Source organism: Crocuta crocuta, unplaced genomic scaffold (genome assembly GCF_008692635.1).
Source record: "Crocuta crocuta isolate KB4526 unplaced genomic scaffold, BGI_CrCroc_1.0 scaffold288, whole genome shotgun sequence".
NCBI lineage: Eukaryota > Metazoa > Chordata > Mammalia > Carnivora > Hyaenidae > Crocuta > Crocuta crocuta.
In genome coordinates, this window is record NW_027532607.1 from 2,268,338 (window position 1) to 2,296,086 (window position 27,749).

A 27,749-nucleotide genomic window follows, 5' to 3' on the forward strand; every position below is an offset into this window, starting at 1 on the left:
TTGCTCATAGCCATCTAGCCTCTCAACCATAAGCACCCACAGCTGTGAGACATGTATTCCCTGCAGCCATCAGCATACCCACGTGGTTCTGCCATTCAGATTTTACTTGTAAGTATTCACTTCTTTCCACCTCTACGGACCACACCCTCGGTTCTCATTTGAACTGTTTCGCCTCCTAAAGGGTCTCGCCTTCAATCCATTCTCCACCGGCAGCCAAAGTACATTTTTAAGCACAAATCCAACCAGGTAACCTCCTCCTGAAAATCCTTTCATGGTTTCTTCAAAGCCCTGTATAGCTTCTGCCGACCTTTTTAAATTGAGCTCATTCATTCTCCCTCTTATTATGATACTCTGATCATAACTGATCATCTGCTAATCCCTAGAACTTGCTGAGCTCTCTCCCACCTCTGGGCCTTTGCACTTAACAGTTCCCTCCATCTGGAGCTCACTTTCCCTGGCTCTTCACATGGCAGCATCTCTCACTCCTCCTTCAGATCTCAGCTTAAAATGCCATTGCCTCAGAGAGACTTGCACTTGTCACCTTACATAAGTAAGTCCGTCCTTGTTTTCTTTATCACAGCAGCTTATATACTTCTTTGCTAACAGTTGTCACAGTCTGTTATTAATTTGCTATATGTGCACACTTGTTTATTGTTGTCCATTTTCCCCTCTAGAATGTGAGTGAGCTCATGAGGACAGGAACCTTTTCTGTCATGCTCACCCTGGTCTTCCTAATGTTTTCTAAGTACTTGGCACACAGTAAGCACTCAGTAAATATTTTTTTTTCCAAATAATTAGTAAGTCAGCAAAGGAATAAGTGGTACTGATTTTAAGCTTGCAACTAAAAATATTTGAGAAACTCTTCTGACAATTCAATAGTGTCTTTTGTTCACTCTATCACCACGTGTCAGGAGTAGGAAAGACATGCATTTCAGCAAGGATTTAGTGAACAGTTATAAAGGCATGTTTTCAAGCCTCTGTGTTAAGCACTGTGGAGGATACAAATACAAGTTAGAAAGATCTGTCCACCAGGACTTAACAGGTTAGTGGTTTTAATAGACACATTTATAACAAGCTATAAATCAAGGCAGAATGCTATGCTAGGGGTATAAACAAAGAGCTGAGCAACCTGGGGGAGGAAGAGATAAGTGATAAATCTTAAGTGCCTGCTGTTATTGTTATAAACTGTGACAATTCAATGGAGTCGTAGCTCTTCAGCCTCGTGAGGCCCTGCCAAGTGCCTAAAGACTTCATTGTTGAGGGGAAGTGTCCATTTGCCTCAGGGCAGTGATGCATTAACAGAACAGAAGGGCAGCAGGAAACTGGGGGGCAAAGTGGGAGGAAATACCTATCCAGATCCATGTTTAAAAAGAAGTAATGCCACTCCACCCATTTCTACAAAGGCGTATCTTGGGCACACTTGACTTTTATAGTCCACTACTTAGGTTTACTTTCATCAGGCCCCTTCAGTTAATTTCCATCTTGAATATGAAACAGTAGGACAGGCTGACTACAAATATATTTTGTATTCAGGTTCCATGACAAGAACATGCCAAAGCAGTTACCGGCTGATAAGCCAAAGGTGGAAGAAAGAATTTTTGCAAAGGTGTGTGGGTGTCATTTGCTGAGAATTGACAGCAACAAGCAGACTGTAAGGCAGCATCCACCAAAGTGTGGCTGCGGGCAGCATTTTTAAGATGAGAGATAAAGATGGGGAATGTCAGTCTCTTCTCTATATTTGAGTCATGGTTCTACTCATCTCACAGTCAAACAGTGGCAACAGAGATGCCTACAAATTCAAGGCCACAGTGGGTAGTGAATTAGAAAGCAGATCTGGAAGTCCTTGTACTGCTCTTCCTTGAGCCCATCTGCTTAGCATGTATTTCATGAAACATTTGTTGAACTTCTACTCTACACCAGTGACTGTGCTAGACACTAGAGAAACTTCGGTGAATGAGATCCTTCCTGACAGTAAAGCCATTACCTGCCAAAGGGAATTCATACCCAGAGCAACCAACAATAGTGCCTTACTACAGAGTACCCTGGGAACCCAGGCCAAGAGAAAATACTGTGCAGAAGAGGTGACACTCAAGTTGAGCCTTAAAGGATGAGTTGATTCCATGAAGCACTGCGGTGGGAGTGGGAGAGCACTATGGACAGGCAAGAAAAGGTCATGGCAGCAGCAAAAGCAGGTGTAAAGAGAGGAAAGTCTTTGGGGAATTGTGAAAAGATGTGATTAGAAGGTAAGACACATGGTCAGAAGAATGATTGCAAGTGTCACTTGGAAAAAAGCTTTGAATGCCATATTTAAGACTCCACAATTTATTCTGTACATAACAGGGAGTCTCTATACCTTTTTAGGGAAGAGGAAATGATCTTTTAACTCTGATGATGTGAAAAATAGCCCTGAAAAGTGGTGTATGGAGGGATGGGTTGAAGAAGAAGAGCGAGTACAAGTAGGGATACTAGTTACAAGGTTTATAGCAATAGTGTAGGTGAGAAATGCCAAGACCTACAATGTGAGAATAGAGAGCAAGGTGTATATGAGAGGGACATTTTGGAGATACTCAAAAGTACTTGATCTTTTTTTGTGTATAGACAGTGAGGGTGGAGGGCTCACAAATGACTCCCAAAACTTACCTTGCATAATGGAAAGGAGTGAACCTACTGACCAACATAGAACATTCTGATGGAAGAGGGCTTCTAGCAGAAGCACAGGCAGGAGGAAGAATAATAGGCTTATGGGGAGAAAGTGAGTCCTGTTTTGGACATATTGATATGTGCATCCAAAGAAGATGCACAAGTATATTTAGAAATGTGACTTTGGAAAATAGGGAAAGAGAAAGAGAAAATTTAAAGCACAGGGTTATGGATTATCAGCAAATAAGTAGACAGTAGAAGCTGAAGGACTAAACAAGATCACCCAAGTTAAGAGTATAAAGCAGGAAGCTGAGAAGCATGAAAAGAGAATAGTTTCATTAAATGCTAGGAGAAAGTGATGATCCAAATAATGATAATTTCCAAGGGGAATATTAGAGTTAGAAGAAGAAATGAGAGAAAGTAAGATCATGGGAATCAAAGGAGAAAAATTTTCTGGGCCAGGTCTGAAGTGATGAATATAATTTCTGCCTGCATTCCATTAGCCGGAACTCTGTCTGCGACCCCACTTGAATGTGAACGCAAGGCTCCTGGCGGAGTAGCTGCCTCCCAGCAAAAACTGCTGGGTGTAGAAGGGAGCACAGATCTTTCGGAGGCAGCTGTTCCTCTCTACCCCCTAACTCTTTTTTTTTTTTAATATTTTTTTTTTAATTTATTTCTGGGGGGGAAATTTATTTCTTAGGGACCAGTTAGCTCTGTCCTTATCCCCTCTCTGTCTAAAATTATACAACGAAGTTTTCCTGCCTTGACTAATAGTGTATAGCACCCATCCCCACTAATGGTTCCCTGATCTGTGGATTTATTTCTCTTTTGGCTGTGAAGCTATTGTGGTCAAGGTGTGGGAGGGGAAAGGATTGAGGTTAAGGATAGGTCTCGCATTTCACCCTGCTGCACACACTAAAGATGAAAGTTCTGTTTGAGCACAGTCATCTTCCAATATGTTTAAAGTCATGTGTGGGTAATATTCATTCCTTTAGTGTGGCACTATGCTACTTATTATGGAAAATAGAAATATAGAATACATTTCACTTAATATAGCTCACTTAATTCTTACCACAGTCCTGAAAGGTACTTACCACCATTCCCATCTTACAGAGAGGTTAAGTAGTTTTTCCAAGGTTGCAGAGCTCCCTAGTGACAGAACTAGGATTTGAACATAGGTCTATTTTTATTTCGTTTCACAGATGAAGAGGCAGCACTGTGAATGCAGACAGGGAAATCTGCAATGTAACCTTGAATCACAAGGTGACCTATGTGGAAATAATTCTACTGCCTTCACCACTGCCCCCCACCATTTGGTCTTTATCATCACATATGAATCCACACAAAGTTGACTTTGATACCATCATCTTTAATTATAGAGGGAAAACACACTTGTGTTCAGTCGTGCATGAAATTATGTCGCACTGATGAGAGCTCCGTCTATTTCTTAGCTAGTTTCTCCCAAAATGCCAATCAGAAAATGTCAAAATTAATTGCCGATTTTAATTATGTTAGGAATTCAGAGTTTATACCATACAAATGAATACATTGCTCTTTACATTGGTTGACTTTTTCACACAAATGTACCCGTTTTTCACACAAATGAAAACCAAGTTGCTAATCTTGTCAGTGTCCTAACGGAACTGCGTTTCAGAAAACCCTGGGTTCTCATCCCAGCTCTTTTATATCCCAGTGTTGTGAGCTGGGAGCTGTCCTTCAGTCTTGCCGAGTCTCAGTCTTCCACCATAATATTAGGAGTAATATTTAGTCCTATGCCTGTAGTATAGGTGTTTGTGAGAATCTAAGAAAGCGTTAAAGTATTTTTAAAACCCCAAGGTAGTGTACAACTTCACAGTGTTATGAATTTAGTCATTCTTGAAATATGGTTCCTACTACCTAAGGGTACATATGTGAAACAACATGGCTTCCAGCCTCCATACAGTCTCGCGGGAAGACTGACATACAGATGGCGTGCTGCAGCAGGTGTGGTGGAGATGTGTACCAACAAGAATCAAAGGGAAAGAGCCCCTGAGGCTATCTGGTGGGACAGGGAAGGTTTCACAGAGGAGATGGTTTGACATGAGACTTCAGGAAGGAGAAATAGTTGACCTGATGAAATAAACAGGGAAGGAATTCCAGGCGGAGGGAGAGCACAGCACGTTTGAAATCCTAAAGTAATTTACTCTGTCTGAAATTAGAAACGCAAGGTAAGGAGGTAAAAGAAATAGACGTCAGACAAGTCATGGAGAGCCTTTGAATACCATGCTGAGGAGTTTAGATTCTGTCTAGGAAGAAGTATAAATCCACTGAAGAATTCTGAGCAGCATTTTTACCAAGTTTCTGCACTGTAGATTATTGGCATGGGCCAAGGAGTAGGAAGTGGAGAGAATGAGGCTCTTGGAATTACCCAAGAGAGAAAGTATAAAGAGAGGAGAAAAACACCTGCTAGATTTTATGTCTGAGTGACTGGCAATATACTAAAAAATAAGTCTTAAAGATTTGGTTTTGAGGGAAAGCTTCAACTCCAAATAATGTCATATGACCGTTCATTTGAATTATCATTTGAAGGTAGAAGGATCCAGCAGGCAGTTAGAGAAGCAAAACAATATGTCTGTGCTGGAGAGCTCACTGAGATTCCCATGAGAGGAAACTGGAAATAAAGCAGAGAAGTTACATCACGGAAAGAAATGGGAACTAAAGTGCCAGGGTGGTTGGTGTCACAGATGTCAGGAGAAGAGAGTTCCAGAGAAGGTTGTCAATAGGGCCTGATGTAGAGGAAAAAAAGAGAAAGACAAAACTCATAGGCTAAAAGGCAACAAATGAAGAGCCTGCTGGTGATCTTAGAGAATGGGGAGGCTAAGAGTCAAAAGGAGTAAGGTTTGGGAGTGAGAAAATAATTAGAAAAATAGAAATAAACACAGACACATGTAGTGCAACACATTCAGACAGTAGATTAGCCAGTGGCACCACACCTTATCAAAACAGTAAGGGATAAATGGAAATGCCAGCATGTGATATAAATTGCTATTATCCTTCATGTCCTGAACACTATAAATTCTGCATCCAATGAACTGATCAGAACCATTTTTGTGAATAATGTGATACGCTTGTGTCCAAAAAGAAATGAATTACCATTGTCACCTTCATCTTTTCCTTGGCCTATATTACTTGCTGTTTCTCCTCAATGCCGGATCAACAACAACGAAGGAAGCACTGTCATCTCTAGCTAGCTAAAACGCATACTAATGCAAACGTCTTACCAGGATCTGTTACAGTCGTAAAATTAAAGCATGAGGGCACCGTCAGTTCGGTGTCAATTCATTTCCTTCTCAGACGTGAGTTTTTTTTATCTTACCCCTGATGGGCATGATTTCTCATTAATGGCCTGAAGCATAGGGAGTAGGTCAGAGGCCTGTATTCAAGGGTTCTAGTACTATCTAGATGAGTCTACAGACGAGTAATATTATTACTTAAAGTAATAATTCTTACACCAGAGAGGCTGCAGTAGTTTCAATGTTAGTAACTGGATAGGGTTTTGAGAACTTGAGGTAGGGGACTTTATAAATGTTTCATGTCATCTTCTACCTTAATCTGTGCTCTATTAAATAGCCTACCAACTAAATTGGGCTTTCAAAGGATAAATAAAAGTTCAGTAGCAATTTCCAGGTTTTGTGAATGTGAAACGATCAGAACTCATACCTTCAGGTGATACGGGGGATTCCATGCAGGCTATACTTCTCTGAGACACTCTTTTAATTAAATAACTTCCTTTCCCTTATGGTTAATCTTATCCAGTCGAATAAGTTGGCGTGGTATCCACTAGAATTCAGAAATTCTTGAATCTCAAGGTTAGAACATGAGAAAAGTTCTTGTTAAAGTCTTTTTGGAATGAAATCTCTCTATAATGATTCCTGTGTAAGATGGGAGTTACCCCATACCCTGTTCTTCAGATTCTTTCCTGAAGCTTAAAAAAAAAAAAAAATCAAAGAAGAAATTAAAAGTGTGTTTGTTTTTCATACCTAGCATGAGGTATCTCCAAATGTTAAATCGGGTGGAGTAGCCATTGTTCAACACAAGAGAAAATCATCCAGTAGATTTTGGGGTCTCTTTTCAAGGGGAAACATCATCAGTGAAAATTTACTTGCCATCTTTTTCCTTCTTTTTGATTAATGTATTAGACTTGAAACTGAGATAACAGTTTAATTTCCCTCTTCTATGATAGTCCAAGTGAAAGGAATAGAAGAATTTTGTTACCAGTGGCATAAAGAATTCTACTAACCACTAACCTGGGGGGAGAGGGGATAGAGAGACAGTTCTAAGTGTCCACAGTTCCTACAGGCCAGAGCAAATGTGGCAAGAAAGTGCATCCCAAAGATATGCTTTGCTTCCAAAAAATTGTATTGAGAATTTTTATATGCAATATACTGTGTTAGATACTCCAGAGAATATAAATAACTCGGAATTTCAGTCATAAATAGAAATAGAAATACACACACACCATATACATACACATACATATATACATACACACATTCACACTTAAAGGAATATGTCATTAGGATGCTTTGAACTAGAAGAAATAGAAAATTCCAACTCAAATGGATTAAACAGTAAATAAATTTATTATTTCATATAACAAGTCCAAACTTCAGACAGCTTCTGATGCCATACAGTCAGGGCTTACTTGCTATTTATCTGTAATTCTCTCAGCTTAGCCCTTCTGTTATCTTTGTCTTCTGACCAGATGACCACGTGATTGCAAGAGAGCCATGGCGGTTCTGCGTATCGTGGGCTGATAAGACAACATGCAGAGGCAAAAAAGAGGGTTTTCTCTTTCTTAAGATTAAGGACCTATTAGCAAGGTGATGGGGGAGTGGATGCTGTTAGGAGACCTACAGTCTCCTAGAGGAGAGAGCAGGAAATACTCTGCTAGGTACTGTAGTGGAGAGCTACACAGTCTATAATGCTTGTACCAAAAAGAAAGTACTCCCCATTTCTCAGCTGGGGGAAAGGCAGAGGCAGATCAAAGAAGACTTCACTTGGGGAAGAGGTTGTTAATCCATCTGGGAACATGTTGAGCTTGAGATACTGTGGGACCTCCAGGTGGAAGAAATCCAGTAGACAGTTGGATGTATATTGGAATAAGTCTGGGAAATCTAGATTGAGAAGAAGATACAGGGGGTGGTGAAGGCTCTCAGAATGGATGAGCTAATGGAGAAAGGACAGACTAGGACCAAAAAGGAGATCCTGAGGAGCACTGACATTTTTTAAAGCGCGGGTAAAATAAGAGGAGTTCACAGCGACAGAAAATAAAAATGAATCTTTTAATGCCATCTGTGTGTGGGATGGGTGCAAGCCAACTAGAAATGACATTTTGTGATATTCACACATGTGATCTGGGTAAAGGACTGGTAAAAGCTAGGATCCTTTCAATACCCATTATTTGCCCAGCCTCAGGGGCCATTCTCTAAGAAACTGGTTGAATGACACGGAGTTTCACTGGAGGTATGGCTAGACCTGAACAGTCCCCACCAACACAACTGGGGCCTTAAAATTCTAAAATGAGTCTCTTTTTTTTTTTGCAGGAGTGGTCACACATTACTCGCTTTCTGGTTTTCCCGCCAAGAAGGAAAACTAAACCGGCAGCAGACTATAGAGCTGGGACATCACATCCTCAAAGCACACATTTTTAAGGTAATTAGAGAAGTTGAAGGCTTTTCTCTTTCTGTCTCCAATAGGCTTTCCTCAACCTTGTATGTGTGAAGCTACTGTCATTTCCTTACAGTCCCTGCTTTTTGTTGTAGAGTTGGTCCATCTCCTAAAATGTATGGCCTGTTCCTCCACAGACCTTTGGGAAGAGAATGACATTTGTCATCTCCCAGTTTAGCAGATTGCTAGGCTTTTCAGGAAATGTACATGTATAATCATTTAGGTAAGAGGCATATACACATACGTGTGTGTACTCTGTGTGTACTCTATACACATACACATACGTATATGACCTACCATGTTCTGAAGACAGGCATGCTGTCCCAATTAGTTGCAGATTTTCACAATGTCTGAAACAAATCACTGAAAGAAGTTACTCTTTCAATTTTCTTATAATTTTTTTATGAAGATTTTTATATTTCTGGTGCTGTGATTTTCAAAATGCTTATCTGGAACCAACATTAACCTTTCTTTGAGCTACCTCCCCTATTCTCCATTCAAAGTACAATCCCAGTTGTTCTCCTGGTAGTTTTACAATTTTTAAGAACTCTATAGCATCCGCTTCCCTCTCTCAACATCCACAAGGCTGGAATAGAGGACCCAGAAGAGGGCACAGAATTCGTCCGTTTGTGTATGCGTGTCTTTGTGTGTTTCCTTAGCACTTACCTAGGCATTGTACTAGGTCCTAGGGATACAAAAGCAAAAAAAGATACTAGTCCCTAATTTCACGGAACTTACAGTCTAAGTAACAGCTGTGGGGATAAAGTACAAAAGTCGAGAAAGAAATTTGCTCTCCTGATTTTTCTAGCCCACATTTTGCTATTGCATCTGCTACCTCCAATCCCCACAGTCTCTTCAGCATGCTCTTCCTGCCTCAGGATTGAGAAATATTAGTATCTTAAAGAGTTCTCTGTGTTGGACTTCCCCCAAGGGATACTGTTAAAGATAAAACAGGCCTCTTCAGAAAGAAAGATGGCATTAAGGGCAACTCCAAGAGCCTAGCAAATTCTTCCCAGTATATAAGCGCACAGCTAGAGAAGCCTGTTCATCAGACCTACAGAAGTGAAACCCACAGTGACAGGTCTTTTATTTGAATCATAATTGTCTTATCTAACAAATCACTGTACCAAAAATGACTGTACCCAGTGACCTTACTTAGCAGAAGCAGAGTGAGACTAAAATAACAAGCAAGGTGTCTCATTCCAACTTCAAGTGGACCAGAAAGGGTCTGCTCCTTCTACAAACTCTGAGATCATTATCCTTCAGTGAGATAGGAAAGTAACATTAAGTATTAAGCATTACCCCTTTAAACACTTCGGCATTTAGCATCACCATCTGCCTCGGATCAGATGCACAGAAGTTGATTCCTGTCTTTTCTGTATAAAATAAATACCACATTAACAGATAAATGATATGAAACGTCTCTGACCTCGTATGATTATCCAGTACATGGAAACCTACATTTAAACCCTGCACTCCTATCACTGACACAGTTTTATCTTACGTTGCTGCAGACAACATGGTTGCCTGAGATAAGACTGGCTCCATGTGTGATTCAGGCCATAAATACTCGGGTGTGCAGCATATGGTGATGACATGCCCATGGGCTGAAGAATGTAGACTTGGACTGTGGCTTTCCTGGTGGTGCACTTTTCAGGGTTCTTTAAATGTACAGTGCTCCCTGATGATATACTTTAGCTTCTCCCAGACTTCTAGAATTTTCAGTCCCCATCAGTTGAAGGTCAAGGCAAAAACAGACTCCCTGGTTATAACCAGTACGACTTAAAACTTCCAATCAACAGTGACATAGAGTCCAATTTATATTTCTTTCCAATTAATTTTAAATTACCTTTGTTTTATCTTTATTCATGAAAAATTGCATATAATGTCTTTACCTTAAAAATATGAGATTGTAGGTCTGTAATTCTGGATATTTGGCTGGCAAAGAAGCCTTTTCCATTCTTTTTGTTTTTAACAGCTTTATTGAGGTATAATTTATGTGCTATAAAAGAAACCATTTAAGTGTACAAATGAGTGACTTTTAGTATATTTACAGAGTTGTATGACTGTCATCACCATTAGTATCCATCACCCTAAAAGTAAACCTCATGCCCACTAGAAGGTACTCCCCATACTTCCTGGCAGCCATCAGTCTACTTCCTCTCTATAGATTTGACTTTTCTGGACATTTTATATAAATGGAATCATACAATATTTGATCTATGTCGGGCTTCTTTCATTTAGCATGTTTTCAGCGTTCATGTATGTTGTAGCATGTATTAGCACTTGATTCCTTTTGATTGCCAAATAATTCTGTTTTGTAGATATACCACATTGTATTTATCCATTCACCAACTGGACATTTGAGTTGTTTCTATTTTTTTGGCTATTGTGAATAATGTTGCTATGCACATCAGCTTACAGATTTTCCCCTTTTTTGATTCTTTTTAAATAAAATTAACCATTTTAAAGTAATAACTCAGTGGCATTTAGTACATTTACAGTGTGAGTGTTCACATTTTTATGTGGACATGTCTTTATTTCTCTTGCATATATGCCTAGGAATGGAATTGCCAGGACACACAGTAACTCTTTATTTAATGTTTTGAGGAATTGCCAATCTGTTTTGCAAAGTAGCTGCACCCACTTTACATTCCCACCAACACTGTATGAGGACTCTAATTTTTTCAAGCCCTTGCCAGTACTTGCTAGATACTGTCTTCCTTATTGTAGCCATTTTAGTGAAGTGTTATCTCACTGTAGTTTTAATTTGCATTTCCCTAATGACCACTGATATAGAGCACTTATAATTCTTTTGTAATTCTCTAATTGCCATTTAGATTGTTTTTTGTTTAATCTATGAAAAGTAACCAGGCTGTTTGCAAATTGTGGCCAGAGATATTTCAATCTAGTTTATAATTCAGGGTGTTTCTTTTAATTGAGTCTAGTCATTGGAAGGATTTCAGAGTGCTCTAGCAATTAGCTCCCTAAATGCTGCCCTCTAAAATGTTTTTTTGATTGGTCAGTTCCATAACATTTCTTACCAGAACAGATTTGTTGACTCGGGGGACAAGTGTGGTAAGTAGGTATCTGGTGGGCAGAAGAAAGATGCTTCGACATCAGTCAGAAGGCATGGGTTCAAGTACAGACTCCACCACTTAACTTGAGCCATTTCCATTTCCTCATCTGTGAAACAATATCTAAGTCTCAGGATTGTTTTAAGGATCATAGATATAAGATATCTTAAAAAGGGTACATTATAAAATGAAAAGCACCAGACATATATCTAAAGTTGTATGATCAAAATTATTAGTAATAATCTCTTTTCCTGATAGTAAGACTTAATAATGAGCATAAATTCCAGATGATAATATTACCTTTTTGCTTAAGAGGTTACCTAGCATCCTTTAGAGCAGTGATCAAGAAATACGGCTTTGCAATCCATATAGTTTCTGTTGAAACCACTTAACTCTGCCATTTGTATTTCAGAAACAGCCAGAGACAATGCAGATATAAATTGATATGGTCATATTCCAGTAAAACATGATTTATAAAAACTGGTGAAAGGCTGGATTTAGCCCCAGGCCATAGATTGCCAACCCCTTCTCCACAGTTAAAGGCACCGTCCCCTTTGCTTATCAGGATCCTTTTATTATAACCAGACGTGGCCACATGGATGGTCAGATAAGAACAGTAATGATTTATTTGAGATGCTTCAGTATCTGTAAGTGGATCACTAATAATATATTTATAAGTAATTCTTTTTAAAGAACCTCATTGCATGAGCCCCTACATTAGTTTTGCCATGATCTTAAGATACCTGAGCCATAACTAAGATCCCTAAGATGAGATTGCTGTCATTTCTTTATGCTTTCCCTGTTTTCTTGAAGTATTCAAAACTACTGAGCAGCTGATAAACAGACGTACAAATTTAGACTCTAACAAAGATTTAAGGAAAGGACTACATTATCTTCCATCTCTGACAAAGAGAGATCCCTTGCTGCCTGAGCAATAGTTACAGATACTAAAGAAACACTTTTCGAGTTATTTGAACCTAAAGTTCTCTTTAAGAATTCATGAGCTCATAATTTAACTATAGGTTATTTTTGGCTACATCCTACCTGATAATGGGACCCTGCCTATCACCTCTGTTGAGTTGAATTTAACTTAACTGAAACTCTTTCCTCCTGTACCTCATAGAAGCAAAGAGTCAGTCCTACCAAGCAGAAGAAATCAGTAGAGCAAGTCCATGGCACAAGTAAAGCTCATACTCCAATCTAGTATTTCAAGCTTATTTTCTATGTATTTACTTCAACCTCACTGGGACCCTCGGTGCTGTTTTGTGGCCCATTTACTAGACCATTTCATTGACGTTCATTTACCAATGTCTATTCTTACTCAGTTCCCTTACCCATTTCCTTTTTATCTGGCTCTTAATCAAGTCAACTAACTCCCCAAACAGCCTGACTTATGAGTCACTGAAGAAATCATAGCCATTGAGTGTGACTTCCTTTAACTACTCTCCTCCTCTTGCCAAAAAAATCGGTCTGTGGTATCATCAATTCTTACCTCCCTTTCTCTTGTTTCCAAGGAGGAGACATCCCTATTCTCCCTTTTTTAAAAATGTTACTGTAATTCAAACATATCAGAAAGCACAGATAACTAAATAATCAAATACTGTCTATCTGATTAAGTGTTAAGATTTTTGCATGTTTGCTTGAAATCTTTTTCTTTATTTTTGAGAAATGAAAATGTAGAAGTCTCTTTTACCCCATTTTCTGCCTTTTCAAAGATCATTTCTATCCTAACATTCACATGTGTTCTTCTTATCCATATTTTGTACTTTTCCAACATAGATATGTATTCATAAGCAATATACAGAATTATTTCCTTTTTTTAAACTTGACATAAACAGAATCATACTCTTCATGTAATTCTATAACTTTTTTTCACTTGGCTTTGTATATTCTCTTTGTATAGAGAGTTATCTATAGGTCTAGATAGATAAACTTTCAACTTTGGCTATCCATTAGATTCTCCTGGGGGAACTTTAAACAAACACACACACACATACACATACACATATCTAAGCCTTACTCCCAGAGATAATCATTCACTGTTCTGGGGTAGAACCCAGGCTTTAAAAAAAAAAATAGACATTGTTTTTTAGAGCAGTTTTAGGTTTACAGAAGATACAGAGAATTTCCATATACTCACTCCCTCACCACAGTTTGCCCTATTATTTACATGTTACACTGGCGTGGCACATTGTTATAATTGATGAACCTATATTGATGCGTTATTATTAACTCAGTAGTCTGTAGTTTACATTAGGGTTTAACTGTTTTAGATGCTTCTGTGGATTTTGCCAAATGTCTAATATGTATTCACCATTACTGTGTCATACAGAAGAATGTCACTGCCCTGCCGTAAAAATCCCAAAGCTATCAAAAGTACTCCTAGCTAACTCTGCAGAATTGGCAAACACGTCTAGGAGAAAAGTAGCTCTAAACTGCTCTCCTGGGCTCCATCCTATCCTTACTTGGTCTAGTAATTCTTCTCTAATCTGTTAATCCTCCCATTTCTTTAACGAGGATAATTTTTGAATTTTGTACAGCTTTTCCTAGTTGTCCTTAGCAAGAAGAAGTTTACATCCACCATTACCAGAAGTAGAAGTACACCCAAGACCCCTTGAACTTTAAAAAAATATGACTTGGCATTCTGGGAACATCCAGCTTTTCTCTAAACATCCTAGGCTTTCTCATTTAAAATTCCTTTGGTACCTTTTTAATGAAACTGTCCCTCAGTATCACAAAGAAAAAAGAAGCAATTTACATTCAAGAAAACTAAAGCCAAACTTCTAGGCCCTGAGCAGAGGAATGAGTTGCTGTATCTTTCCAAGAAGCTAAATACATTTTCCGAACTCCCTCTGATGCCAGAGACCTTGTGCAAAAGGTCTGTTGCCAGTGTTAATAAACGCTAGTCCAGCAATAATCTTCTGTAAAATAATCTTCATAATATTCTATGGATTAAGTGAACATATCTGAGGAATCTCACTTAAGTCAGTGTATAAGAGAAAGTTGACTATTACAGGTCATCGCCATAGTTTTGCTTTAAATACCGTATTTGGAAAAGAAATAATGCTTGGTTGAAGTTCTAAGAGTAAGGGCATAGGAATAGATTGGATTGTATAGGATAAAAAAAGACAATTTTGGGGGCACCTGGGTGGCTCAGTCGGTTGAGCGTCTGACTCTTGATTTTGGCTCAGGTCATGATCTCACGGTTCATGGATTCTAGCCCACTGTCCGGCAGTCCACTGACAGCACCGAGCCTGCTTTGGATCCTCTGTCCCCCTGTCTCTCTGCCCCTCCCCAGCTCATGCTATCTCTCTCAAAATAAGTAAACATTTAAAAAAAAAAGACAGCCTTAGGGAAGAGGCTCAAACGTGGAGAATGGTTCAGAATTAAAGGTAATGGGAAAAGCCAGCAATCAGCTTCTTTGTTTTCTCTTGTTGCTACTTTGCCAGCTAGTCCTGGCTCAAGTTTAACATGGTATAATGGAAGGAACATGAACTTCAGAGTTAAAAGGACTTGGCTTCTAATTCCACCTCCACTTTTTTTTTTTTTAAATGTTTTATTTATTTCTAGGAGAGAGAGAGAGAGATGGCGTGAGCAGGGGAGGGTCAGAGAGAGAGGGAGCCACAGACTGAAACAGGCTCCAGGCTCTGAGCTGGCAGTCAGCACAGAGCCCGACGCGGGGCTCGAACCCACGAACTGTGGGATCATGACCTAAGCGAAAGTTGGACGCTTAACCGACTAAGCCACCCAGGCGCCCCTCCACCTCCACTTTTTAATAGTTGTATGGCTTTGGGCAGCTTAACTTAGCCCACTCTAGGTTGTTTCCTCCTATATAAAAATAGTAATAAATTCTACTTCATAGAACTATCATGGAGATTAGATTAAGGGACCTAATGTATAAAAAGGCCCTAGCACAGAACCTGACACACAGTAGATACTGAATAAATGTTGGATTCCCTTCCTTTTTTTCCTTCAACCCTAATATATAGAGCTTGTCTTCCATTGTTTCCTCTCTTGGACTATAAATATTAATTTCTAGTGATATTTCTATATAATTGGTTAATATAGTTTACTGTTCCTCAAAAGATCATGGGGAGGCTCACAGGAAGAGACTGAGGCCCATAGAGGGAGTCAGAGCTAAATTTCCTGGTTTTCCAGAATCTACCGTGGAGGTGAGCTCTAGACCCTAACTTGCCTGGACTCCAGCCCTGGATGAGTAGCACTTGGAATTCTTCCAAAAAGAACCAGAAATGTGTTTCTCATATGAAATTTACAAATAGTGAATCTCATATGTGGCAATAATCCTAACTACTTAACATTGTGTTTGCCTCATTTTATTTGTTTGCATATGAACTGTTTAGCCAAATGAAAGAGATTGCGATTGATGTCCCTGCTGTTAGCACAAATGAAAGACCCCTCAAGTAATAATGAGCAATCAGAAAATGTGTCAGCCCTTCTTACTCTTTTCAGAGCACCCCACTCTCACAACAGAGTTCGGCTCTGAGAGGAGGCCAGAGAGGATGTGAATAATTTAGAAGTGTAGCAGCCATTTTCAAACGGTGGAGGAGGATAAAAATGGGAATAATCACTGGGTGTTATAAGGGCTTAAAACTGGATTCTGTTTTAGCCTTCCAGCCTGGGAGTATGCTTTTGGGAACCCAAAGATCTTCTATGCCAGGATTTCGCCCAGCCTTTCTGGCTCACCCTCTTGTCCATTATTTATCAGTAGGATAGGATAGACAAAGAAGAAGAGTAGATGTAGTTAGTTAGCATCATCCTTCCTCATTTTGACAAATTGTTGATTTCACGTTGGGTGTTTAGACACGGTCCAGCCACATCAACAAAGCCATCTTAAAATGGCTCAAAATATAAAAGCATCCACTTCCAGAGATATATCCTACAGATATACTTGCACAAGTGTATAAAGATATATGTACACAGATGACCTTTGAAACATAGTTCTAATAGTGAGGAATAAAACAATACCTAAATACCCATCTCTAAGGGCGTGAATTAAGTAAATTATGATACATCTGCATTATATGGATGGTACATTCATATAATGATACATCTCTCTTGAAATAGAATGAGGCAAAAGCCTGTGTACATGTATGGAATATGTCCACAGTATTTTGTTTAAAAAATTAATAGAAGAGTATCTAATTTTTCCTTTATATTTTTATTTTTTTCCTTAAATACTTTATTGTCAGGTTGGTTTCCATATAACACCCAGTGCTCATCNTATATTTTTAAAGTGTTTTAAAATCAGTTACAGTATATGGACCTTTTATAGATCACAGTTTAGATCAAAATAAATTATTTCTTTGAGACAGTCAAGGAAATTTGAACACTGGATATTTGATATTACAGGATCCATGTTAACTTTAGGTATGATAATGATGTTGAGCTTTCTTTTAAGTAGCTTGGTTGGTTGAGCATCCCTCTTGATTTCAGCTCAGGTCATGGTCCCCAGGGTCGTGGGATCAAGCCCTGCATTGGCCTCTGTGCTGAGATGGAACCTGCTTGAGATTCTCCCACTCTCTCTCTTCCTCTTCCTCTCTCTCTCCCTGTCTTTCTCTCCCTTTGCCCCTCTCTCCCACTTGCATTCTCTATCATTCTCTCTCTCACTTTGTCTCTCAAATAAAAATTTAAACAGAGCCCTTATCTTTTTTGAGGCATTTACTGAAATAGTTACATAGTAACTGAAAAGATGTTTGGAATTTGCTTCAGAATAATTCAGTCATGGGGAATAGTAGAAGGAGTATAAATAAAGTAAGGTTAAGGGTGGCCATGAATTGCTGTTTTGGACATAAGCAGGTATTCTAGGCAAAAACAACCTGCATTTAGAGGAAGTAGCTTAAGTTTTTTAAGAGACTACCTCTCCAGATCCACTTATTAGGTGCCAAACTTCATTGTTATCTTCCTTCCCTCAGGATTCCCTGCATTAACTCACTTCGGCCAGATATAGGCAGAATAGTAAAATGATTGTCAGAAAATATCTGACTATCCAGAAATTTTAAAAATTATTCTGACTTCCTTTTGGAGAAGCCACGTGAAGGGGGCAAACATTAGTACATGCAGTGGGACCTATTCCAGTCACAATAGAGAACATGTATTGCTGATGGCAATCAAACCTATGTTGTTTTTCTCAGGATGAACAGATGTGATCACTTTAGGGTGTTAGTCAGGGTGAGGAGTGCCAGCCGCTATAACAAACCTGTAGGATCTCAGTGACTTGAGAAAGGTTTATTTCTCTCTCACATTGTAGTTTAGGGAAGATCATTAGGCAGGCTCCCTCCATGTGGTAGTTCTGAAATAGTCTAGGGCCTCAGACCAGTCCACTGGATCTTCCAGCCTGCAGTCAAGAGAAGCAAAAGAAAGTGTGGGGGTTTAGGGCCAATCCTGGGCACAACATATTATTTCTGCCCATACTTCACTTGCCAGAATTCAGTCAAATGGCCCACCTAACTGTAAAGGAGACTGGGAAACATCTTTTCCCAAATGCTCAGGGAGAAAATGAGATGGAGATCAGTGACCACACTGCATTATCTTTGTCAGAAAAGATGTGGGGAAAGAATTACATCCGGCATAGCAGAAAAGAGGGATAGTAAGTAGATTTGTTGCCAGAGACTGCTAAGATGGAGACCATTTAAGTTAGCTTGTTGCTACAGGACTAGTCTTTATCCCCATGAGCAGATTGGTTTTGCTGGCCATGGTCATTGTTAGGGCAAGACTCTCTTCTCATTTATTAGTACAACAAACCTAGAGGCCACTCATCCACTACCGACGGTACTCTCCAGCTGGGCTAATAGTTGTCTTGACTTCTTTTTCAGGGTTTGAGTAAAAAAGTTGGCGTGTCATCTTCCATCCTCCAAGGTCTCTGGATTTCCTACAGCACAGAAGGCCTTTCCATGGCACTGGCATCTTTACGGAATCTCTACACTCCAAATATAAAGGTAAATGCATGTAAATTACAGACAGATTAAAGTTATGCAAAAGTAAAATTAGGACAATTAAGTAGCTGTTTAATTGGTCTTTGACTTGCCTTAGACGGTCTCCTATCAATCAGCCTTTTTTTGATAATCTAATGTATTTTATACTTGATCTTAGCCAGAAAGCAGAGAAGCAGTGATAATCGGATATATTTTGAATTGTTGCATTTTATTCTGTGAAATGAAGACCAGACCCCTTGAACTACTGCCTTCCATGAGCTGGCTCTGATTTGAGGATCAGGTCCTCCTGCTTCTAGGCAATAAATTGATCTCAGGTAGACTTTGTTTTGGTAGAAGCTTTTCTGACCAACAGTTCACTTAGCAGAGACTGTGGGAACACAACTACGGTGTGGGTGATGTTTGTGCTCACGACTGAGCAGTTCATGTAAGGGAGCCGTTTTACCACCCTTTCTAAAGGCCAAGTGTTGAGGAAGGAGCAAATGAAGATTATAAACTAGGGTGGCTACTACATGCTGCAGTTGCGGGGTCCCCGGGGACTTCATTGAAGGAGGCTGAAAGATTGAAACTGATATTGGCCTGAATGTAATTTCTGTTTACTTCTTTCCAGGTCAGCCGACTGCTGATCTTGGGAGGTGCCAACATTAATTACCGGACAGAGGTTTTAAACAATGCTCCAATTCTGTGTGTCCAGTCTCATCTTGGTTACACAGAAATGGTTGCCCTGCTGTTGGAGTTTGGGGCCAACGTGGATGCCTCTTCAGAAAGCGGCCTGACCCCTCTGGGCTACGCCGCGGCGGCAGGCTACCTGAGCATCGTCGTGCTGCTGTGCAAGAAACGAGCCAAGGTAACGGCAGCGCCACTCTGCTGCTCCTCCTTTCCTCCTTCCTCTTTCCTGCCATAGGGTCTTCCTGGTCTCCTGTGTTGCCTGTGTGGCGCAGAGCACATCAAACCCATTAGGGAGCAGATCACAGGGAGTCCTGGCAGGGCGTACAGCCCGGTGTGTGGCCACCTGCCACTACCCATTCCACGCCGCACCCGGACACGGTTCTGAAGCCCCTGGGAGGTCCTTCGGAAACTGCGTTTATCAGCAGCCACAAAAAGCCCCCAGCTAACCACCCATGGGTTCTCTGCTGAGCGCAGGATGAGGAAGGAGACGCGCGGGAGCAGGGGCCCTGCACTGCGAGGCCTGGACCGAACCGTGCCCACAGACTGTACGCCTTCCATGTGTAGAGAAGAAAAGCTGGCCACGGAGGTGAGAAGAGGGGCCGTACTCCCTCACCCTGGCCTCGAGGACCAGCACCATGGTGGTAGAGGGAGAACGTGATTCAGATGCTCTCAGAGGTGGTTCTGCTGGCGTACTTTAATTCTCGGAAGACCTTTCTGAAAAAGCGTTTGCTTTATGGTATTTCAAGAGCTGCTGATAAAAAAAAAAAAAAGAAGAAGAAGAAGAAGAAGGAAAGAAAAGAAAACCCAATTTCAAACTTTTGGTGAAAAGGAAAATGCTGGTCTCAAAAATGTAGGCCTCTGAGGAAAATTGTAGCCTCGTGGCATTTTGTTTCAGTCTTGAAAACAAACTGACAATTTTAGTGGTTTTGCGGTGAAATATAAGTAATATGGATGACCTCGTTCTGAGGTGTCCAGTGTTCTTACCAGGGAAGAAGGGGGGACTCCTGAGACTTTCGGGAACTGGCACTCAAGATTCTCAGTGAAATCCCAGAGCCTTAGATGTTTACTGTGACACAGACCTATAATCCCCAGCTATAATCCTGCTCATCTGAATGAACATCTCTAAAAACAGAACAACTGGACCTCATTACTACTGCTGCAAACTCATATTCTGATCTCAATTGGATCTTTCCTACTGCTCGGTTCCCATTCTAGCCCTCTCTCATTTTCACCAGCGCAGATACGGACATCATTTGCATTCTTCCCAAGACCCTGTCCAGCCTCTGTTGCCCTCCTGCATTACCAACACTGAGTTCATCTGTGTGTGCCTCCATCTCAAGACTATTAACCCTACCTATACTCGCTTCATGCTGCCTCAGAGAAGGAAGTGCTTCCCTTCCCTTCCAGAGCACATGGCTCCACACGTATTTTCTGTCTCTGTGTTGCTCTTCTCTCACATTTCATTTCATTCTCTTTCTAAATTCTCAACAAACCTATGAATGTCTCCTGTAACCCAAACAGCAACTTCCCTCCCTCCTGCTAACTGGACGCCACCACTCCATCTCTTCCGTTCCACTCCCACCAGTCCTGTCCTACGAGCCATCTCTACCTGCTTCCTCACTGCCCTTTCACCCCTTGTAGTCTGGCCTCCATGAAACAAAGAGGAGCTAAGCCATTAAAATTTAAAACTCTGGGATCAAATGCCACCTGGTCAAAGCCTACATATACACTTACTTTCTTTAAGGGCTTGGACAAGTCATTTAACCTCTGTCTCACTATTTGCATCCATCAAAAGGATTAATAGGGTCACCGTGAGAATTAAAAGTGATAAAACCTTTTTAAAAAGAGATAAACTATCTTTTCATCTCTTGCAGGGCCTAATAAATAATACTCCTTTAAAAAAAAAAAAAAGGCAGAGGGGATGCCTGGCTTGCTCTGTTGGTGGAGCATGTGACTCCTGATCTTGGGGGTCATGAGTTTGAGCCCCACATTGGATGTAGAGATTACTTAAAATCTTTAAAAACCAACCAGTGAACAAAACACCTAACCTCTTGGCTTCAACCAAAGCTACTCTCTAAAGTTATAAACAACGGCCAATCACCATTCAAGTAACTTTTTCTCATTCCTCACGCCTTTAAACCTCTCCACAGTGTTGGCGGGATTGACACAACTTTTCCCAGAGTTTGTAGTGCGGGCCTGGTTCCCTTCCTGCCTGTCTGGTTGCTCTTCTCTCTTCCTTCTCCTAATGGCACTGTTCACTGAGGTTCTGTCCTCTGGTCTTCTCCATCCTCAGACTCTCCCATGACATCAGCACCAAAACACTGAAGTATCTGTACTTATTTGTAGAATATTATTATTTGTAGAATGCTATTTGTAGAATGTTCTTCAATTGTCCTTTGGTCTTTTCTCATCATTAGATGAGATCTTTTAGATAGATCTTTTCTCATCTTTAGATCCTCTGTTACATGGGATGCTAACCTCTCTCTCTCTCGGGCAAGACTGTGTCTTCCAAGTTTCTCAGTTCCAAAGTCACTGTGTTTCCTTTTGGCAATGAACAAGTGATCTTTTAGGGAGATGCTTTGAGACTAGGCAGATAGCTTGTTTCTTATGCTTTTGCCTACTGATTTTAGGGCACAACCCATCAGAGATTCTTGCTGCAATAATGATTGCTATAGTGTTTTTGACTAATGGCGATTTTGTTTCCCTCATTCCTTCGACATTTATTAATTAGAATTTTAATGTAAGGAAGAGCTTCCCCTTCTCCCCCATGTATGTATTTAATTATATATCTGTAGCACTATGGATTCCTTTATTTATTTTATGCTATGACCTATGTAACCCATTGCCATTAGTATTTATTTCCTTGCTCTGATTGCCCAAGATTTGGCCTTGGGAATCTCCTTCAAGTTGGTTCCTGTGTCCTTTCAACTCCCGCTAAATTATTTTATAAGCGTTTCTGTACTTTCTGGCACCACAAGATGGTCCACACTCATTGTTTACTATTAATGCCCCAGCCCAGGAATTAATTGTTTCTCCAAGGAGCCAAAACACATTTTATTCATCCCCTTGGTTTTTGAAAATACAGTATGAGCATGAAAATTCTCAGTGACTCTCCATTTCCTACTGATTAAAATTTTCAGACAGCTTAGCCTGGCATTCAAAAGTATCCATACCCTAGTCTCAAAAGAGCCTCTCAACTTTGTAGTTGAAACTTCCCCCTCATGTGCCTTACCCTTACAACAACTAGAATCAGTCATTAACTATCTCAGCCAGTTGAGATGGGCCTTTTCTTAGTCTCTTGGGGCTGTTATAACAAAATACCATAGACTGAGTGGCTAACAGACAACATTTATTTCTCACAGTTCCGAAGCTAAGTCTCAAAACCATGGTGCCAGCAGATCTGGCATCTGGCGAGAGCTTCCTGGTTTACAGACGCACCTTCTTGCTATGTCCACCCGTGGTGGGACAGGGAAAGGAAGCTCTCTGCGACCTTTATATTAGGAGACTGATCACTTCTCCATTTAATACCATTACACTGGGGGGTGAGAATCCCAACATACAATTTCAAGAGAACAAAAATGTTCAGACTATAGCACCTTTCCTTCAGAATCTGTTCCTGATTCTAGTTGGGAATTCTCTCCAGTCTTACTGCAGTTTTACTTCCTGTATGACATTTATTATTCTTTGTTGGATAGGCGTTTGTTTATATTGGTCCCATCTGCCCTACCTTGGTTGAAAGTCCTTGAGAACAGAATCTATATTTTACTGTCTCACTCACCTTTTCATCCTATGTGGTAGGCATTCGATAAACATTTGTTGCATAGATTGCTGGGTGGAACTAAAGCCGGGAAAACTAGGTGGAGAACTTCAGTTTCAGGTGCTCTAACTACCCCTGGAAGCCTTCCTGCCAGACAAGGCTACTCTTCTGTTGAAACTTGCAGCTACCTTCTGGTAGACCGCTCTTAACCAGGCTCTTCTTTCAGCCTACACTCGTAACCACCGCTGCAGCTAGCAAAGCTGCTACTGGAACGTAGTCTAGCCTCAAGCTCCAAGTACCACTAGCCATTTTGGCCAGATCCTTGAGATTCCGCCTTCCCGTTGGAAGGAAGAAGTCGCCTCCGCCAAAGCCTGGTGGTCAAAAGTATGATTCATTATATGAGGAATTTTGCTTCTTTGGAAGACCAAAAAATGTGCACTTCAAAATGTTTTTCTTCCCTTTCATGATTTCAAAGACAGTTTTTTTGTGCCAGCAGAGCTACAGTCTTTCAAATCTTGGTCTGAAAAGAACTGTTTGAGGACAAAGGAGAATGTATCTCAGGAAAACAAAGCTGGAGCTGGGAGTTTTGTTGGTTGGTTGGTTGGTTGGTTTGGGTCCCTTTTTCTGTGAAAACAAAAGTCTGACCTTATGAAAAGAGATTCTCCCCTGAAGGACATCTATCAGACTTCTAACTCAGCAAAGATCTAGCCTGAGTAGGAGAGAACTTTCTAGATTCTCTCTAGAGAATGGTTCACGATATGGGAAGGGATGACTCTTACTAGCATAGTCATGTGCAGTGGGCCAGTGTGACGGGATCGGGAGTGCGGCCACAAGTCTTTGTTCACACACATTTCTCTGTCCTTCTCCACAAGGTGGATCATTTGGACAAGAATGGGCAGTGCGCTTTGGTCCATGCTGCACTCCGAGGTCATCTGGAGGTTGTCAAGTTTTTGATCCAGTGTGACTGGACGATGGCCGGCCAGCAGCAAGGAGTATTTAAGAAGAGCCACGCTATCCAGCAGGCCCTCATCGCCGCAGCCAGCATGGGCTACACCGAGGTAAGAAAGCAAGTGATAAGGTTGAGGGCTTGGTTTTTTTTTTTTTGCCAAGCTGAGCATTGAAGGAAACCGGGTAAAGAGGGTTGCGTTATTACAAAATTATCAGCCTAATGAGTATAAATTAATTTTTTGGTCACTGCTTTGAGGAGTAGGAGATTGAACTCCATGAAGCACTTGAATTCTCAAATGCCAGCATATGTAGAATTATGACTGTAGCACTTGAGAGTTGGAAAGAACTTTGGAAATCAGCTGGTCTAATTCCTCCTCATCTTGCCACCCTGATGTGACAGACAGTGACACTGGGCTCCTCAGGATTATTTATTGACCTGCATTCACATGAGGAGGCGGTATTGAAAGGGAAGAGCACAACGTTTTGAATCTCAGAAGGACCAGGTTTGAGTCCCAGTTTGCTACTCATTCGCCCTGAACCTTGGGCAGTTTACCTCATCTCTTAGAACTTTAGTTTCCCATCAGGAAAATGAGTCTAATAAATTTTTTTTTTACACAGCTGTTATGAAAGGTGCTTTTGTAAACTGTCAAACACTATGCAAACCATATTTTTGCTAATTTATTTATTAATGATAGTAATAATATAGTGGCAAATATAGGAATTGATAATTGCCAGAAAATGTTTAACATCTGACTCCAGGAGGGTGGTGTAGTGAGCAGAAATGTGTGTGTGTGTGTGTGTGTACATACTTAAAATTAGTGTAAACTTTATGGCTATGAAGAACACATAGCACACAGTTTACAAATAATGATGAAATAGGGGCGCCCAGGTGGCTTAGTCGGTTAAGCGTCTGACTTTCGCTCAGGTCATGATCTCGCAGTTCGTGAGTTCGAGCCCCGCGTCGGGTTCTGTGCTGACTGCCAGCTCAGAGCCTGGAGCCTGTTTCATAGTCTGTCACTCCCTCTCTCTCTGACCCTCCCCTGCTCATGCTGTCTCTCTCTCTCCTAGAAATAAATAAAACATTTAAAAAAAAAATTTTTTTTTAAACAAATAATGATGAAATATACAATACTTTTAACGGAATGCTCGATTTCTGTGAATTTCATATCCAAAGCCAACCTGAGGTTGCATCTCAGCAATCACTTACAAATGGAGCTCCACCCCAACTTTCCCTTTCCCCAATAATTTTATTGTCATTAAATCTGAATTGTGATCCACATTAGACTACTTCTTCCCCTCATACAAATGAGATCCATTAAACTGGAACCCCTTTGAACATTAGCAGTAAATCAAATCTTGATGTGAAACGTCCACCAATTTCCAAGGTGTAAATGCGCCCACTACAGCTGATGTAGAGCGACCGTCATGATGGTCCTGAGCCCAGGATTGTGAAGAGACCCACAGAAACACACCACTGTGTGCTGTCTCCACCAGACAGACACGATCAGGAGCACAGATAGTACACAGTGTAATTAATTAAGAAGTCATGAGATTTTTGTATTTTTCACATTTGTTTTTAATATAATGCATTTGATTGTTATCTAACTTTTAACAAACACCTTCATTCAACAACCGGCTTACAAAACTGAAAATGTAATGCTTGGCTCTCACGGGCCAGTAGCTGTTGGCTCACGAGGCATGGAGAGCTGCAGTACCACAGCCACCCTGCCCTGATGTGCCACCGCAGGGCTATTAAGTAAAACCGGGATGTTTAATACCGGTGGGTTTGTGAGCTCTCTCTACAGGCAGCTCCCTGGAAACAGCTGTCACTTTTGCTTTCATGTTAGTAGTCCCTCTCCCGTTGCTGTCCCCAAAGCAGCCATGGTACTTCTGAGAGGACAAAAGATCTTCACTGCTGTACTCTGATGAAATACAGCCCTAAATTTTCTCCATATTTGCTTTCTGGTTTTTATGGACCGACTGGTGTTTTTCTCTTTTTTTTATTGGTATTTTTATTGGGAAAATGAGGGCTTGCTTCTTCAACTTACATACAAGGAATAAAAATTTTTTTAAAAACCACATGCTAGGTAAGTGAGTTGTGTTGAAGAGAAACATAGAAACCGCACCTGATAAAACAAATGCTCATTATGGAAGCTTTGGGTTTCTTGGCTGGAATGGTCAGCTCTGACTGATTTCATGTGCAGGAGATCTTGTCACCCCTGGGTCATCCAGGTATCTTTGAAACCTCACAGGCTTGAGTTGGTAGCAGAGTTTCCCACCTGAAGTGTGAGCTGACACGACTTCTTGTTTCAGATTGTCTCGTACCTACTTGATCTTCCAGAAAAAGATGAAGAAGAAGTAGAGCGAGCGCAGATCAACAGCTTTGACAGTCTCTGGGGAGAGACAGGTACTTCTCATGGACATTACTCTTTTTCTCATGAATGTGTTGTGTTTGTCACAGGAGACTCTGCATCTCACACCCTGATTTTTCCTCCGGCATACCTTAGGTAGCCTCCATCTTAATGGCTTTTGTACTGGAGATTGATTCAGCCAAAGTGAAAAGTCAAGCACTCTCCTTCCATTCCTCTTTCCCTTTGGATTCTCTATGTCATTAGCACCAGAGTCGTCTTTCAACCAAAACTTTACCCTGCTCTTGTTGCCAAATATTTTTAAAAGACTGAAAATTTCCTTACAGTGTGCCAAACCAGAGCAGAAAATAGTTGTGGCCTCTCTTCTTTTATGTGATCCTTGCAATAGTTACGCATAAATATTTCTCCCATCAAAATAGCTCCACCTGCAGTTGTAAACCGGGAGGTTCAATTTGTGTCCACACCTCTGGCTTAACCAAGTGTTACCGTGGCTGAGTGGTATCTGACATGGTTAAACTGCTACATTACGAGTACAGTTGCTCTCTGGATGCAAAATGAAGGTAGCATCCTATCAGGCACAGCCCCATGCAGGCCCTATTGATCTGTAGCCAAGAGATTTCTATATTGCTTGGTACTTAACCACATAAACAGAAGCTTCTTCCTCGTGGCCTTTGCAGGAAATGATTGTTGTCTTTCCCTCAAGTCTAAACTGGAACATCTGGAGAAACATTAGAACCTTTTATTGTGTTTTTATGAGACCAGAGCAAGGAAAGCTGTAGAGTCACCACAAATACGTGTCATATTTGCCAGAAGTAGACCAATATTGAGATGGCCAATTCAGGGGGAATATTTTATTAAACAAGAAGGATATGTGTTTTGTTTAGAGTCAGAGTGTTATTAAAAATAAAGAAGGCACTTGAATTCATTTAAAATTTACAGTGAGTTATCTATCAAATTGTATTGTTTCCATTGACAGCAAAAATCGTAGGTAGGTTTCATGGCTTCTTTAACATCATGTAGAATGGTCCAGAGCTCAGGAATTTGCTTCTCAAACAATCCCTCCCTCTTGTAAGAGCCAAAGGGAACAGATGCCAGGCAGCTGCAGCTTAAGAGCCCATGACAGATGAAAGGAGACTGTGCGGCTGCAAACAGCTGCCGTCTCCAGGACTCTCCCCTGCGGGAAGCTAGAGGACAAACTGAGGAGAAGAACTGACCGAGATGGCCTTGTGTGTGTATTGTAACAGAGCTGCCAAAGGGACGGACATGTTGGTTACTGTTCCCGTGACCTTGGCCTTTCCCAGTGCTGGGCTGCCAGGACAGCCACGTGGGTCCCCAGAGGAGGGCAGAAAATAAAGAAGTAAGGCCTGATGGTGCTAGTGGATAGGAATTGTAAGACTAGTAATCAGAGTGATGAATATCAAACATATTTTAGTGCTCTCCTTGAAAAAAATTTCCTAAAAATATTCAAGAAGGGAGTGAACTAAGCAGAAGACATATTTTTATTGATATGAGTTTCTTATTAGAATAAAACTGTATGGCCTTGGGGCTTTTTAAATATCTCATCATTTTAAAGTGTGCAACGAAGTTTGCTACATTGATTTATTTAAATATGGACCATATCTCAAGATTG

The 27,749-nt window shown here is 40.6% G+C and overlaps 1 protein-coding gene across 6 annotated transcripts in view; it reads left to right on the forward strand.

Moving 5' to 3' along the window:
- TANC2 (tetratricopeptide repeat, ankyrin repeat and coiled-coil containing 2) overlaps window positions 1–27,749 on the forward strand; it is a 370,672-nt gene that overhangs the window by 316,184 nt on the left and 26,739 nt on the right. For all 6 annotated transcript variants that reach the window (XM_077780437.1, XM_077780436.1, XM_077780438.1 and 3 more), the window contains 5 exons: window positions 8,226–8,334; window positions 18,260–18,382; window positions 18,987–19,223; window positions 23,675–23,860; window positions 26,064–26,157. In XM_077780437.1, the coding sequence (XP_077636563.1) occupies window positions 8,226–8,334; window positions 18,260–18,382; window positions 18,987–19,223; window positions 23,675–23,860; window positions 26,064–26,157 (749 nt within the window). The remainder of the gene's footprint in view (window positions 1–8,225; window positions 8,335–18,259; window positions 18,383–18,986; window positions 19,224–23,674; window positions 23,861–26,063; window positions 26,158–27,749) is intronic.